Source organism: Gigantopelta aegis, chromosome 6 (assembly GCF_016097555.1).
Source record: "Gigantopelta aegis isolate Gae_Host chromosome 6, Gae_host_genome, whole genome shotgun sequence".
NCBI classification, from domain to species: Eukaryota; Metazoa; Mollusca; class Gastropoda; order Neomphalida; family Peltospiridae; genus Gigantopelta; species Gigantopelta aegis.
The window spans coordinates 16,842,309-16,860,268 of NC_054704.1; the positions used below are offsets into that span (position 1 = coordinate 16,842,309).

General features: G+C 37.9%; 1 protein-coding gene across 4 annotated transcripts in view; it reads left to right on the top strand.

Moving 5' to 3' along the window:
• LOC121374960 (neuronal calcium sensor 2-like) overlaps positions 1-17,757 on the top strand; it is a 192,142-nt gene extending 174,385 nt beyond the window's left edge. For all 4 annotated transcript variants that reach the window (XM_041502112.1, XM_041502114.1, XM_041502113.1 and 1 more), the window contains 2 exons: positions 10,016-10,291; positions 13,594-17,757. In XM_041502112.1, the coding sequence (XP_041358046.1) occupies positions 10,016-10,291; positions 13,594-13,791 (474 nt within the window). In that variant the 3' untranslated portion in view covers positions 13,792-17,757. The remainder of the gene's footprint in view (positions 1-10,015; positions 10,292-13,593) is intronic.
• The last annotated feature ends 203 nt before the right edge of the window (positions 17,758-17,960 follow it).

Below are 17,960 nucleotides of genomic sequence, written 5' to 3' on the forward strand. Positions count from 1 at the left end.
GACATTTTCTAGAAGTTAAGTGGATCATCATCCCCAAATCGGCTTCTGTTAATGATTACACATGTAGCTTCAAGAGCACCTTTTATATTTCCCACAGACAGGACAGCACCTACCATGGCATTTATATACCAGGAGGTTGGGATTTAGCCGAGTCAGTAAAGCTCTATCCTGAGATGCTTGGGTCATCAGATCGAATCTTGATAGACTCACTGAGTTTTTTCCATCCCAACTAGTACCTTATTTCTTGTTTTTAAAAACTGTGGTATGTACTGTAGGAAGGTGCATGTAAACAAATCACTTGCTGCTAATGAAATAATGTAGCAGGGTTTCTCTAAAGGCTACATGTCAGAATGACACAAAAGCCAATGATTAATCAATCAATCAATGTGCTCCAGTGGTGATGTTTAACAGAACAAACTTTAACTTTTATATACCAGTTGTGGAGCAGGAGTTACAATAGGACAAATGCCAGTGTGTTCATTTCTGGGGATAAATGCTATGACCCATCACATCTCCTGTCAGCACCTTACCACTGAGTTAGATCCAACTACATGTATGTGAATTGCTGTCAATGTTCATTCATGTGTTAAGACTGGTAGGTTCTGGGTTCACATCCCAGTATCAGCTTCCACCCAGAGCGAGTTTAAAGACTCAATAATAAGTAGGTGTAAGGCCACTACACTGACTTCTCTCTCACTAACAACTAACGACTAACCCACTGTCTTGGACAGACATTCCAGATAGCTGAATAGTGTGCCTAGAACAACATGCTTGAACCCTGATTGGATATAAGCACAAACATAAGTGAAATGAATGAAATGATTCATGTGTATCATTGAAAAAATAAGATTAAACAACTTTAAAACCTTTACTGAAAATTCAAATAAATAAGGGGTGGGACATAGTCCGGTGGTAAAGCACATCAGTCTAAGATTGATGTCTATAAGTGAGCCCATTGGTCTATTTCTCATTTCAGCCAATGCTCCACAACTGGTATAACAAAGGGCATGGTATGTACTATCCTATCTGTGGTATGATGCATATAAAAGATCCCTTGCTGCTAACCAAAACGAATAACCCATTGTGTGGCAGAAGGTTTCCTCTCATTACCTGTGTGGTCCTTAACCATATGTCTGACATCATATAACCGTCAATAAAATGTGTTGAGTGCATATTTTTTGTTTCATCCTTTAAATAAATAAAATCATATGGATATTCTTCTTCGTGAAACCCCTCTAAACCGGATCCTCTGTAAACCAGAATGCCCACAAACCAGAAATTTTTTACTGTCCCTTAACCTCTCCAAAAACAATACCCATTAAAACTGGACTTTTTACTGGGTCATGAATGTGTCCAGTTTAGAGTGGTTTCACTGTACCTTTTGCTTCTCACATGTCCATACTCGCTTATAATGTTTCACATGTCTTCTCACATGTCCATACTCGCTTATAACTTATAATGCTTCACATGTCTTCTCACATGTCCATACTCGCTTATAACGCTTCACATATCTTCTCACATGTCCATACTCACTTATAACGTTTCACATGTCTTCTCACATGTCCATACCCGCTTATAACATTTCACATATCTTCTCACATGTCCATACTCACTTATAACGTTTCACATGTCTTCTCACATGTCCATCACATAATAACGGGTGTATCATGTACTATTACTAGATCACTGTGATACAAATAACGGGTGTGTCATGTACTATTACTAGATCACTGTGATACAAATAACGGGTGTATCATGTACTATTACTAGATCACTGATACAAATAACGGGTGTATCATGTACTATTACTAGATCACTGTGATACAAATAACGGGTGTGTCATGTACTATTACTAGATCACTGTGATACAAATAACAGGTGTGTCATGTACTATTACTAGATCACTGTGATACAAATAACGGGTGTGTCATGTACTATTACTAGATCACTGTGATACAAATAACGGGTGTATCATGTACTATTACTAGATCACTGTGATACAAATAACAGGTGTATCATGTACTATTACTAGATCACTGTGATACAAATAACAGGTGTATCATGTATCTCACCAGTACTCTTGTTTATTATAGCAGCAAGGGATGTTTTATATGCATCATCCCACAGACAGGATAGTACATACCACTGCCTTTGTTACACCTGTTGTGGAGCACTGGCTGGAATGGGAAATAACCCAGTGGAACTGTGGTATTCAATGCAGAAATACACTTGAGTTCTCAGGCCATTCATGACAGCAATTTGTTTCTAACTTGTGATTGTTTAAGATCATAAAATATTTTCTTAATTTTTGTTTTTACATCTGATATTAAATATTAAAACAAATAATTTTCTGTAATACCAATTACCAGATAAATAATAAAAGAATTTAATAAATCCAAACAGATTTATAAAAGATCATATGGAGATAGGTCTTTATTGGCAGTAAAAATGTCATCCCTGTTTGTATATAAAAAAAAGATGAATATTGTTAGTATATTAATCTGTTTCAAGTTTTATGTCTCTTAAAGATTTCTTTTTAAAGTCTAATCTTGATTTTCTTGACACTTATAAAGTAATAATAATTGATGTAATATTAATCTTCTAATATTATATTAACCTACTAGTTTACCATTAAAATATGGCCTTGGAAATTAAATTCGACCGGACTATATACATAACACAGTTAACTAATGTGATTAACTTCTGTCACCGTGGTCCGAATGATCGTGTTAAGAGATGAAATTAGAAGCAACATTTTGCTAAATTCAATATACAGTGCAGGAATAGGTTTTTGTTAAATTCCTCAAGGATCGAGTGCACACGTCTTACCGAGGTGCGATGACGAATACTGCGTTCCTTGGAGAAATCTTTCTGTGGGCTACACACCTGCGCGAGTCTCACCATTTAAAGGTGATTGATGAACTGTGGACTGGACCATCTGAAGAGCAACACACCGCCATCTGGCATGTCACTACTTCTTATAGCAGCTCAGTAATATATTACAGTCCAGTTTAGGAAATTGTTACTGATAAAAGAAAACACTACAAAATTGTGATATGCTTTTTGAAATCTTCCTTTGATGATTACACAGGGTTTGACAATCCACTGGCCCTTGGTCTCTGCTAGTGAGTATGTGATCTGGGCTAGTGAAATTATCACCTTATTACTATAATACATAGGGCACTGGCTAAAGCTTCTGTGAGGGCTAGTCACTTATTCAAACATTTGTCGAACTCTAGATTACATATAAATTAAGGTTGACCTCTGTAGTATTTAAATAACCCATTGGTTATTTGTTATATATGTACCACGGTGGATCCGTTCAAATTATTGTTTTGGGGATATTTTCTAACCAGAAAGAAAAAAGAAAGAAGTGTTTTATTTAACGACGCACTCAACACATTTTATTTACGGTTATATGGCATCAGACATATGGTTAAGGACCACACAGATTTTGAGAGGAAACCCGCTGTCGCCACTACATGGGCTACTCTTCCGATTGGCAGAAAGGGATCTTTTATTTGCACTTCCCACAGGCAGGATAGCATAAACCATGGCTTTTGTTGAACCAGTTATGGATCACTGATCGGTGCAAGTGGTTTACACCTACCCATTGAGCCTTGCGGAGCACTCACTCAGGGTTTGGAGTCGGTATTTGGATTAAAAATCCCATGCCTCGACTGGGATCCGAACCCAGTACCTACCAGCCTGTAGACTGATGGCCTAACCACGACGCCACCGAGGCCGGTCTTTTCCAACCAGTGCACCACAACTGGTTAAAGGCTGTGATATTTGCTTTTCTGTCTGTGGGAAAGTGCATATAAAAGATCCCTTGCTGCATTAGGAAAAATGTAACGGGTTTCTCTGTTGACTACGAGTGAGTTTTACCAAAATGTTTTGACATCCAATAGCCGATGATTCATTAATCAATGTGCTCTAGTGGTGTCATTAAACAAAACAAACTTTAAACTTTTGTTATATATGTAGTACCAACTGGTAACAACTGTGCAAGCAGTACAGTGCCACTTGTATAACAGCAACATGAGGCGGTACTCAGGCATGTAGTACCAACTGGTAACAACTGTAAGCAGTACAGTACCACTTGTATAACAGCAACATGAGGCGGTACTCAGGCATGTAGTACCAACTGGTAACAACTGTGCAAGCAGTACAGTGCCACTTGTATAACAGCAACATGAGGCGGTACTCAGGCATGTAGTACCAACTGGTAACAACTGTGCAAGCAGTACAGTGCCACTTGTATAACAGCAACATGAGGCGCGGTACTCAGGCATGTAGTACCAACTGGTAACAACTGTGCAAGCAGTACAGTACCACTTGTATAACAGCAACATGAGGCGGTACTCAGGCATGTAGTACCAACTGGTAACAACTGTGCAAGCAGTACAGTGCCACTTGTATAACAGCAACATGAGGCGGTACTCAGGCATGTAGTACCAACTGGTAACAACTGTAAGCAGTACAGTACCACTTGTATAACAGCAACATGAGGCGGTACTCAGGCATGTAGTACCAACTGGTAACAACTGCAAGCAGTACAGTGCCACTTGTATAACAGCAACATGAGGCGGTACTCAGGCATGTAGTACCAACTGGTAACAACTGCAAGCAGTACAGTGCCACTTGTATAACAGCAACATGAGGCGGTACTCAGGCATGTAGTACCAACTGGTAACAACTGCAAGCAGTACAGTGCCACTTGTATAACAGCAACATGAGGCGGTACTCAGGCATGTAGTACCAACTGGTAACAACTGCAAGCAGTACAGTGCCACTTGTATAACAGCAACATGAGGCGGTACTCAGGCATGTAGTACCAACTGGTAACAACTGCAAGCAGTACAGTGCCACTTGTATAACAGCAACATGAGGCGGTACTCAGGCATGTAGTACCAACTGGTAACAACTGCAAGCAGTACAGTGCCACTTGTATAACAGCAACATGAGGCGGTACTCAGGCATGTAGTACCAACTGGTAACAACTGCAAGCAGTACAGTGCCACTTGTATAACAGCAACACGAGGCGGTACTCAGGCATGTAGTACCAACTGGTAACAACTGCAAGCAGTACAGTGCCACTTGTATAACAGCAACACGAGGCGGTACTCAGGCATGTAGTACCAACTGGTAACAACTGTGCAAGCAGTACAGTGCCACTTGTATAACAGCAACATGAGGCGGTACTCAGGCATGTAGTACCAACTGGTAACAACTGTGCAAGCAGTACAGTGCCACTTGTACCAACTGGTAACAGCAACATAACAGCAACACGAGGCGGTACTCAGGCATGTAGTACCAACTGGTAACAACTGTGTAAGCAGTACAGTGCCACTTGTATAACAGCAACACGAGGCGGTACTCAGGCATGTAGTACCAACTGGTAACAACTGTAAGCAGTACAGTGCCACTTGTATAACAGCAACACGAGGCGGTACTCAGGCATGTAGTACCAACTGGTAACAACTGCAAGCAGTACAGTGCCACTTGTATAACAGCAACATGAGGCGGTACTCAGGCATGTAGTACCAACTGGTAACAACTGCAAGCAGTACAGTGCCACTTGTATAACAGCAACATGAGGCGGTACTCAGGCATGTAGTACCAACTGGTAACAACTGTGCAAGCAGTACAGTGCCACTTGTATAACAGCAACATGAGGCGGTACTCAGGCATGTAGTACCAACTGGTAACAACTGCAAGCAGTACAGTGCCACTTGTATAACAGCAACATGAGGCGGTACTCAGGCATGTAGTACCAACTGGTAACAACTGCAAGCAGTACAGTGCCACTTGTATAACAGCAACATGAGGCGGTACTCAGGCATGTAGTACCAACTGGTAACAACTGTGCAAGCAGTACAGTACCACTTGTATAACAGCAACATGAGGCGGTACTCAGGCATGTAGTACCAACTGGTAACAACTGTGCAAGCAGTACAGTGCCACTTGTATAACAGCAACATGAGGCGGTACTCAGGCATGTAGTACCAACTGGTAACAACTGCAAGCAGTACAGTGCCACTTGTATAACAGCAACATGAGGCGGTACTCAGGCATGTAGTACCAACTGGTAACAACTGCAAGCAGTACAGTGCCACTTGTATAACAGCAACATGAGGCGGTACTCAGGCATGTAGTACCAACTGGTAACAACTGCAAGCAGTACAGTGCCACTTGTATAACAGCAACACGAGGCGGTACTCAGGCATGTAGTACCAACTGGTAACAACTGTGCAAGCAGTACAGTGCCACTTGTATAACAGCAACACGAGGCGGTACTCAGGCATGTAGTACCAACTGGTAACAACTGTGCAAGCAGTACAGTACCACTTGTATAACAGCAACATGAGGCGGTACTCAGGCATGTAGTACCAACTGGTAACAACTGTGCAAGCAGTACAGTACCACTTGTATAACAGCAACATGAGGCGGTACTCAGGCATGTAGTACCAACTGGTAACAACTGTGCAAGCAGTACAGTGCCACTTGTATAACAGCAACACGAGGCGGTACTCAGGCATGTAGTACCAACTGGTAACAACTGCAAGCAGTACAGTGCCACTTGTATAACAGCAACATGAGGCGGTACTTAGGCATGAGGGCTGTTAACTGAAACATTTCATGGTTGACCCATGTTGATGTTTTTAACACTGTACTTGTCAGTTGAGAGCACTCCCTAAAATTAGTTGTCCATGAGCCTCTCGACAGTGTTGTATTATTCACAGAATATATTCTGACAATGAAAATGTATTGAACTGCATGGAGTAATTAATGGTAGCCTACGTGGCACCTGACCAGCAAAACTGGAATCTCCTCAGATCGGACCACAAAAGGTTGTAGCTGTGCTGGTGGCCGGAATCGTAATCTCCAGGAGTCGGACAGCAGCTAGACAGGACTGACAAATTGTTGGCAGGTCACAGCTGGCTGGGTGATGGGATGCTAGTATGCACTCAACACAGCACAATTAGATGAGAGCAAATTATCAATTTGTATACAGAGGGACTAATTACATTCCCACAGCTGATTATGGAATGATTTCAATTTAATTCACTCTTGTAATTGCATGTGTGCTAATTACTAATTGCATGTCTGTGATGAATTGGGTGTTGTTTTTGTGCTGGTTGTATTAACTAATAAAACTTGATTCGAAGGTCTTGGTGGTGCAGTGGTTAAGCCATCAGACTACAGGCTGGTAGGTACAGGGTTCGCAGCCAGGTACCGGCTCAAGCGAGCTCTTAAGGGTTCAATAGGTAGGTGTAAGCCCACTACACCCTCTTCTCTTACACTAACCACTAACAAACTAACAACTAACCCACTGTCCTGGACAGACAGCCCAGATAGCTGAGGTGTGTGCCCAGGACAGCATATTTGAACTTTAATTGGATATAAGCACGAAAATAAGTTGAAATGAAATGATTTGAAGGATGTTTTTGGTTTTTTATTTCTTGCTAGGTCTTACATGGAGGACTTCTCTGATAGGAATTAAAACAAATTGTCTTTGTATCTGTTTAACAGTTGTCTATATATCTGTGCCTCTGTTTAACAATTGTCTATGTTTCTGTGCCTCTGTTTAACAATTGTCTATGTTTCTGTGCCTCTGTTTAAAAACTATCGATGTTTCTGTGCTTCTGTTTAACAATTGTCTATGTATCTGTGCCTCTGTTTAAAAACTATCGATGTTTCTGTGCCTCTGTTTAACAATTGTCTATGTTTCTGTGCCTCTGTTTAACAATTGTCTATGTTTCTGTGCCTCTGTTTAACAATTGTCTATGTTTCTGTGCCTCTGTTTAACAATTGTCTATGTTTCTGTGCCTCTGTTTAACAATTGTCTATGTTTCTGTGCCTCTGTTTATTGTCAGGGGCAGGATGTAGCCTAGTGGTAAAGCGTTCGCTTGATGCACAGTCGGTCTAGGATCGATGCCCATTGGTGGATCCATTGGGCTATTTCTCGTTCCAGCCAGTGCTCCACAACTGGTGTAACAAAGGTCATGGTATGTACTATCCTGTCTGTGGGATGGTGCATATAAAAGATCCCTTGCTGCTAATCGGAAAGAGTAGCCCATGAAGTGGCAACAGCAGGTTTCCTCTGTCAATATTTGTGTGGTCCTTAACCATGTCTGATGCCATATAACCGTAAATAAAATGTGTTGAGTGTGTCGTTAAATAAAAAAATTCTTTCTTTCTTTGTGTGTATTGTCTGGGTGAGCAGTATATAGCTCAGTAGTAAATCATTTGTCTGAAGTACTGTGGGTACTGGGATCAATTCCACTTGTTGGATACACCTATTGGGGTTCCCCATGAAAACTACTAATCCATAATTGGTATATCAAACATCTTGGTATGTGCTATCCTGTCAGATGGAAATGGAATGTAAAATATATTTTTGTATTTATCCATAATAACATTAGCTTCTAGTCTGGCTGCAGTGTGTTTTCTTGTTTATTCTGTAGATCAGGTGTATATTACAGTTTCTTACTCACCCCATCGTAGATCATTTGTGTCTCCAACATACATTGGAGATTACTACTGAGACTTGTGGTTGGCTGTTTTACCATGATGACCCTGTTGCCACAGCTATACCATCCAATGAAATATACATGATCAAAATTGATAGTAAAAATAAAGTCACACAGAAAGTGATTAAACAGTGCTGGGGTATCCTTAAAAAAATTGTTTTTCTCTCCAGTTATGAACAGATTAACGCATGTTAAAATGGCATGGTGATGGCCTTTAAGTCACTTATCATTTAGTTTGAATATTTGATGTTTTCCATGAAATAGCATTAAGATACACATGTAAGTAAAAATGAATTAACATTTAAATGGGATTTTTCTTCTTACATTTTCCAATACTAGCAGTTTTGTGTACAGCATAATACCGCTGATTTAAGTTGAGCTTGGCATTTAATCAAATGTATCTTTAAGATTCAGTTTTCAGTCATAAAAGAATAAGAGTGTCCTTGGAAGTGTATTGGTATAAGCTGGTGGGTGTTGAACATTTTTACAAGATATAAAATCTTCCCATTTTTGCAAATATCATATTTTAAACTTTAATTGTTCATCCATTTGCCTTTTGCCAGTTGTCCTGTTTTCTCTTTAGAGGTGTGTGTGTATGAAACTTGTTGAAGAAATCAATCATTGTGTTAAATGAATATTTTTATGGGTGATAGAACTGACAACATGGTGCAGGTGGAGAAATCTTTTTTCAGTAGTTTGCATGCACAGAATAATATAACATAATTTGACTCTTTCTTATTTTTTTTCTATATGGAACAAAACTGGCCGATGAGCAGGGATAAGCATACCTTTTTTTTCTTCTGACGTGGAATAATCTCTAATTTATCATTTATTTTTTTTAATCTAAGATTGTCTTGTATAAAAATCCACCACAGACTGATTCTAACCTATAACCAAGTTTTCTTCTGTTTTTTAAATATTTTAAATCTTTAAATCATTTAGGGCCAAATTAAAAATCCTGTTTTAGACTTACACACGTGTAACTACATACAATTACAATATTTAAACACCTGTGATTAATTAAGAAAAACAGGCTTCATAAATTCGGCCCTTAATGTTTGCTGATCTGACAGTGCCTATATTTTAACTTGTTTTGCTATCCAACTCCACATTCCAGTCCTTGTCTCAAAAACCTTAGGACATGCTCGTTTCTTATGGCCATCCATGCCACACACTTGTCATTTCCAATCAGTGTTTTGCTGTGGACTTAATCTGAACACTTCTGACAGTGTTCTGTGAATACTTCTGGCATTGTTAAGAGGCACTTGTATCCTACTACCAGTGAAACAGTTTTCTTGATAGGCTGGTCATCATGTACAAGTAGTTTCACTGTTCCTTGATGAATAATCCAATTTGAAGAAATTACCAGTAAGAATCGTAACTGTTCCTTGCTTCAAATAACTACGTAATTGTTCCCTCAATGAGTGGTTCAGTTTTAAGTATACCCACATAGTAATATCTTGTTTCTGTCTTCCCAGAGAGATTGCCCAGAAGGTCAGTTATCGAAGGAAAAGTTTAAGGAAGTGTACGCGCAGTTTTTCCCTGGTGGAAATCCCGATGACTTCTGTGAGCATGTGTTCCGCTCGTTCGACAAGGACCACAGTGGTGCGATCGAGTTCAAGGAGTTCCTCATGGCCATTAACATCACCTCACAGAAGGGCAAGGCCGGGGACAAACTGAACTGGGCGTTCGGAATGTACGACATCGACGGCAATGGAACAATAGAGAAGAAAGAAATGGAGTGTTTAATAGGAGTAAGTACATGTATACAGGTCAACCTAATTTTTGCATTTACTATAGTTTGACATCCAATAGCCGATGTATTTACCATAGTTTGACATTCAATAGCCGATGTATTTACCATAGTTTGACATCCAATAGCCGATGTATTTACCATAGTTTGACATCCAATAGCCGATGTATTTACCATAGTTTGACATTCAATAGCCGATGTATTTACCATAGTTTGACATCCAATAGCCGATGTATTTTTCATGCTGGGGTGTCGTTAAACATATATTTATTCATTCAGTCATTCATTCATTCAGTCAGTCATTCATTCATTCAGTCATTCATTCAGTCAGTCATTCATTCAGTCAGTCATTCATTCAGTCATTCAATCATTCAGTCATTCAGTCATTCAGTCATTCATTCAGTCATTCATTCATTCAGTCAGTCATTCATTCATTCAGTCATTCATTCAATCATTCAGTCATTCATTCAGTCAGTCATTCATTCAGTCAGTCATTCATTCATTTGGTCAGTCAGTCAGTCATTCAATCATTCAGTCATTCATTCAGTCATTCAGTCATTCAATCATTCAATCATTCAGTCATTCATTTGAGATAAACCTGTATAAAGCAGCCACCTGAAGGAGTATTAGTGGTCTTGTGATACAGGTTGTTGTTTAAAGGGACTGTCCTGAGTTTGCAGCCATATTAAATAGTTTCTTGTTTAGAATACCAGTGTCTGTATATCTGGTGTGTTTGAGGTCGGATGCTAATGTTTATAATGGTCATTTTTAATTTAAACTTTGTAATATATATTTTTAATATGTACAAAATTATTGGCAGGTGAAGTCTAGTTTCAGCTACTACAAACATTAGGACAACAACAAAGACCATTTTTATACCGACTGATATTCTAAACAAGAAAATATATTTGAATCATCAAAAAGTCTCTGTATGATGTAAATATGCTACAAATGGCACCATTTGAGGATGGTCCCTTTAATGTGTATCAGTTTGTATTACAATTAATCCAACTTACTTTCTGTAACTCAACTAGACCGGCCTCGGTGGTGCAGTGGTTAAGCCATTAGACTACAGGCCAATAGGTACAGTGTTCCCAGCCCGGTACAGGTGTCAACCCAGAGCGAATTCTTAAGGGCTCAATGGGTAGGTGTAAGGCCACTACACCCTCTTCTCTCTCACTAACCAATTAACAACTAACCCAATGTCCTGGACAGACAGCCCAGATAGCTGAGGTGTGTACCCAGGACAGCGTGCTTGAACCTTGATTGGATATAAGCACGAAAATAAGTTGAAATGAATGAATGTAACTCAACTAACTCTTAATAATTTAAAAGTGTATTAATGATCATCCTGACTTTCAGCCACAGTTCTTGAGCTGAGATGGATCATAAGATTGATCATTCTTGATAAGTAACAGGTTGTTTTTAACCAGCCCAACAAGTAGACAAGCAATGATGACTGGTACATCAAAGTCCGTGGCATACTAGTGTCCTGTTCGTGGAAAAGTGTATTCGAGGGCTGACGTCAAGAACTGGTTATAGTAAAAGTCATGGTTTCACATCAACAAGTTTCAACATTACAAAACATTCTGAAATGTTTTTTAAAAAAGCTAATTTATTTATGTATTCAAATTATATAGATTTCCATCCAACCTATTACATGTTTGTTCACAAAACTTTATATTTAAAAGTTCTACAGAATGGACAAACTGTATTTCTGTTTTATTAAATATGATGGCTTTTTTTTCCTACCAAAGAGTGTTTCATTTACATATGATTGACACACAAAGCCATACAATGTTTTCTCTATGATTTAGTTCATTTGTTTATTTTTTCACTTGTTTGTTCATTTATTTGTTATTTTTTGTTATTTTTTTTCATTCGTTCAGACAGCAGAGCACTCGCCTGAGGTGCTTGGGACTAAGGATTGAATCCTCTCAGTGGATTCAATGCCAATGACTGATATATCAAGGCTGTGATATATGCTGTTATGTGCGTGCGCGGGGTGGGGTTGGGGGTCGAAACTCCCCCCTGCTCAAGGCGGAAAAAAAAATTATATCCCGATTTTTTACATTCCTGTGAATGGATATGGAAGTACTGAGATGTTATCATCACACCTGTGGGGAAATGAATAATCAATTAATGTACTTTAGAATTATTATTTTTATGATAATGTAATTTCTTTCCAAATTAATGTGGTCAGAAAGCAGCTCGGCTAGCCGGCCAGCAGAAAACACCTCAGAATAACCTTAGAAGGGGTCAATTTTTCAAAAATGGGGGGGGGGGGGGGGGGGGGGGGGGGGGGGCCCCAGACCCCCCATCACAGGCTTCGCACCTGCAGCGCTCACGGTGTCGGGCTTTGCCAGACACCTCGACCCCCCCCCCCCCTGCAAAATTTTCTGCGCATGCCCCTGGCTTTTCTGTCTGTGGGAAAGTGCATATGAAAGATTCAGTGTTGTAGGTTTCCTTTGAAGACTGTGTCACAATTACGACATGTTTGCCATCTAATAGCCACTAATTACGACATGTTTGCCATCTAATAGCCACTAATTACGACATGTTTGCCATCTAATAGCCACTAATTACGACATGTTTGCCATCTAATAGCCACTAATTACGACATGTTTGCCATCTAATAGCCACTAATTACCACATGTTTGCCATCTAATAGCCACTAATTACGACATGTTTGCCATCTAATAGCCACTAATTACGACATGTTTGCCATTTAATAGCCACTAATTACCACATGTTTGCCATCTAATAGCCACTAATTACGACATGTTTGCCATCTAATAGCCACTAATTACCACATGTTTGCCATCTAATAGCCAATAATCAATAAAACACTTTAGTGGTGTCAATAAACAAAACAATCTTTTAACTTCTTTTCATTCATTCATTCATGGGTGGGACGTAGTTCAGTTGTAAAGTGTTCGCTTGATGCGTGGTCAGTTTAGGATCGATCCCCGTCAGTGGCCCCATTGGGCTATTTCTCATTTCAGCCAGTGCTCCACAACTGGTGTAACAAAGGCCGTGGTATGTACTATCCTGTCTGTGCAATGGTGCATATAAAAGATCCCTTGCTGCTAATCGAAAAGAGTAGCCCATGAAGTGGCAATAGTGGGTTTCCTCTCTATATATATGTGTGGTCCTTAGCTATATGTCTGATGCCATATAACCGTAAGTACAATGAATGCATTGTTAAATAAAACATTTCATTCATTCATTCATTCATTCATCCAATCCAAAAAAGGTAATGAGGTGACATTAACAAACATACATATCTTTCTCTTTTTTCAGGCCATCTACAACATGCTTGGAAACCAGCTATCGAAGACGTTTGACGATACGCCACAACAACGGACAGAAATGATTTTCAAGAAAATGGACACAAACCAAGATGGTGTGTTAACGCGTGAGGAGTTTATTCAGGGCTGTCTGGCCGACACCACGCTCTACCAGATGTTAACTGCTGACTCAGAAACTGGGCAGGACTAAGACAATGTAACGAATGACAAAACACTAACAAATACAAGGACCAATCTTGGTAACATTTCTTTCATGCCTTTACTTGACAGGTCACACAAAAAAAGAAGCAACTCTGTGGGATTTTGCTTTTCTGTTTTGTGGATGTTTTTGTATTACACAAAAGTAAAAAAAAAGTAAAGTGTGATTTAAAAAAAAAAATTGGAATGTTCTTGGAAAAATAAAACATTTCTTAAGCTAATTCATGGAAGTCTAGCTGTTTATTGATGGAACACAGATAAACTGTTCAGTTGGTACTGATTTTATATCATTGGAAAAACAATGGACTTAATGTTTGGATGTGTGTAAATATATAAATGTGGCCTTCCTCGGGAAACGGCCTAGAAAAGTGGCATTAACATACTAATTTTCTTGCAATGTGTGATGGAACGAGACAGACTTATAACTCAGTTGAAAAAAAAAATTTCTTAAGAAACAAAGAATCCTTTAATATTATTTTAATTGTTAAATATATACATTTCCATCTTAAATCCTAAATTTTAGCACAAAAAGAAAGTCAAGAACGAAAGCAGACTGTTTGCTTACATATTAGTTCTAATATCCATAATGTAATATTTTCACTTACCGGGTACTGCTTTTTGTTACAACAAGAAATACCCAGTCGGGTTTTGCACAGGGTATAAATGGTTCAGATTAAATTATTCTTGTTTTAAACATAATTGGTCACCTGGGTACAGATTTTCTAAGCTATCTCAGCACTACGGTATGTTGTGAAATCACTGTAAGCTATGATGTAACTATAACACACATCATTTCTTTTGATGGTTCTATTATATCATAGCACTGACATAACTTCCAAAATGGGTTCTGTTTGCTAATTGCTACCACAATTTTGAGTAGGCATCTAGAAATTTAGTGTTAATCACCTATGGCTCCTAACTGACCTCTAACTCATGCTATGGGCAAATTGGCCTCGAAACTTGCTACATGTGATTTCAATCCCTGATTTTATTTTTAGGTTGATCTGCATTATTGTATGCTTAACCATAACAGTGTAAGGAAATGCATTTTAAGACACGGGTACTAAACAAAATGTATACTATGATTCTGTTTTAAAATGGGAATGGACTGACATTTTTGTCTGCAATATTTGCAGAAAGAATGTATTATGTTTGCTGATGTGAACTAAAAGTAAAAGTATCCAATTTTTTCTCACACAGTTAATTCTAACTGGTTGGAGATGAGACCAAAAAACCAACAACAGAAAGTCATATCAATAGTAAATGTGTTTGTTTTGTTGGTCAAGAGAACATCTATGTCTGATTGGTTGTCATGAGTGTAATGAACACCAGACTCGCCTAGCTTAAATGCAAATTATCAATACAATCTCAGTGGTGAAGGGGTTAATCTGTTGGCCTAAAGCTGGTAGGTGCAAGGCTCTGTGTCTAAGGGATCTCATTGATTTCTTATGTCCTGTCAGACAACACAGATAGATCAGTTTGAATGCCCAGGACAGCGTGTTTGAACCTTAAGTGAATATTAGCACAACATAAATGAAAAATAACATCAATTGCTACCATACTGGTTTTCAGTTGGTACATTATATAACACTGAAAAAACATACAAAACAACCCATTTACTTTGAATTAAGTTTTGGGGTTTTTTTCTGTTTTTGCTTCACATAACACTGATACTCCACTTTCACTAGAGATATACCAAATATATGTCATGATTAAACAATTTGTGCATATTTAAATTTTTGCAATATGTGACCCGCTCTGGTGAAATCAGTTGCATGTCGCAGTTGCTGATTTTGCGTAATGAGGCAATTAGTGAAAGAATACACTATCTGGTGAAAATTGCGATTTTGACAGAAAACAGTACCTACATGTTTAAGTTATCATTTCAAACTACCCTCGTTTAATTTAATAATGTCTAAATACTTTTTATTACAATTTTTAGTTGGGGTTATTATTCAGAGAGTCCGAATTAGGCTGTTCTTTGTTGATTTTCACCACTTTGAATCTCAGTAGCCATTTGGTGAATAGCTTCATATTTGGTATCAAATTGCATCAAAATAATTCCTCTACACCATCCTTTCAGTGACGTATTGGTATGACTTAACTAGGCAGGCATTTTAGCTAATTGATATACGGCCTTTGATTGGTCACTGAAAAGGACACTGCGGCTTTCTGGGTAATCGAATGAGAAATAGCCCAATGGACCTACCCCTACCGTTAAGGATCGATTCTAGACCTACCACACATGAGGCGAACACTTCACCACTGGGCTACGTCACACCTGGATGTGATGAATGTTCCAACTTGATAATACATGTACTGTGATAAATAATATCTTTAACTCGTAGGTTTTTAATTGTACAAACATAACCGTTACGAAGCTGTCAAGTAATGACTCATTGTTAACCTATTACATTTTAATGTTTAATTTGTTTTACATAATAAAACCTTTATTTGAAAATGACTTTTAAAGCCCATTATACATGCACCTTGTTTTCAAGGCACTGGTCATCATTTAGAAATGTTGGTAAAAATGAAACTCAATGAATAGCATGAGGTGATGAGAAAAGACAGGATTATTTCAAAGTGTATAGAAGAGTCTGTGAGGTCTGCTTTCCATTGACGCCATTGCACGCATGTGAGTTTATCAATACAGTGTGTTTACACAGTACCTTTTTTTATATACGCAACTCTACATGTGGGCATTTAGCAAACTTAAAAAAGTATCTTAATGAACAATTTCTGGACTTGAATTTTTCAACGTGCTAATGTCATAACTCGAAGTATTTACTTTCGAGTCCAAAGTACACTTTGACAACATCAAATCTTTGATAGTAATCTGCTTGTAAAAATGCAGATATGGAAAAACATATTTCTCCACACGTAAACACACAGCCATGATAAATCACACATGGCCATGATAAATCACACACAGCCATGATAAATCACACACAGAATCGTGCTAATGGAAAGTGGGTTTTACTGCTGTATAGTGGAATACGAAAATGAAAGTTAAGACTTTGAAACTTGTATCACCGAAGCATCTGTTTATGATGTGTAGCTTTATGCACACTATGCCAGTTTGTTTGCATATAATAGATGTTTTTAAAAATATGACTTTATTTTACAAGGTAATTGTTTGTGATTGTACATCTAATTTGCTTTGTGTAAGAGATTTTATTGTACACTGTTTTGGTATGTTTGGGGAGTTTTGTATTCTGTTTGTTACAAATGTCTAAGTGTTTCAAGCACACCAAATATCTGGAGCATGTTAACAGCATAAATGTTTGATTTTGTTTGTGCAATATCTTTTGTTAAACGTTTTCATAAAATCTGGAATTTAAAAAAACCTTTTGAAATGTGGACTCTGGCTTAAAATGTTATAGAAGATTTATTAACACCAGAATAATGGAAGCCATGACAGAAATATGTTCATTATAAAAAGAATTTTTCTGAAAGACATCATCTGAAGGGGGATTAATGACTATTTGTGACATCAGAATTGGTATTAAAAAACCCATATTGAATTAAACAACAGTGTGTCTGAACAATATAAACTACTTTTTAGACATTATACATATTAGTGAAATAAAAACATACTTCATAAGCTCATTTGTAATTCATAAATATTTTTATGATCTTAAAAAAAAAAATAGCAACTAAAAATGAAAACATTTTTGCTTTGAAAATACTTAATACAGACATTAAAAACATGTTTCATTTTCAAACTTGTTTATCTTTTCTTGTTTACTTCTTACATTAGAAGGAATGATATTATGTGTGTTTTTCATGTATAGATGGTTATTTAGACATCACCAATTACAAGGTTTTTGGGGGGTTTTAAAAATGAATATATACTGACTGTTATATATCAGTTATTACATTGATCAATGAAAAGTTAAAATCAAAACACTGTCCTTTAAAGTAAAGTACACATTTATTTAGGCTTGTGCTTCAACAAAATAAATCACTTTGTTTTCTGGTATATTACAGAATAATTCAAATTGCATAAAAAAATTCTACTATCTTATGCAAATATTCATAATTTAACTTGTTTTATTGCTTTGGTGTGTACTTACAACAGATGGAATATTTTATATATTTGGCACCAAAAACAGATGCATGCATATTCTCTTTCCCAGAATTGCTTTGTTAGACATT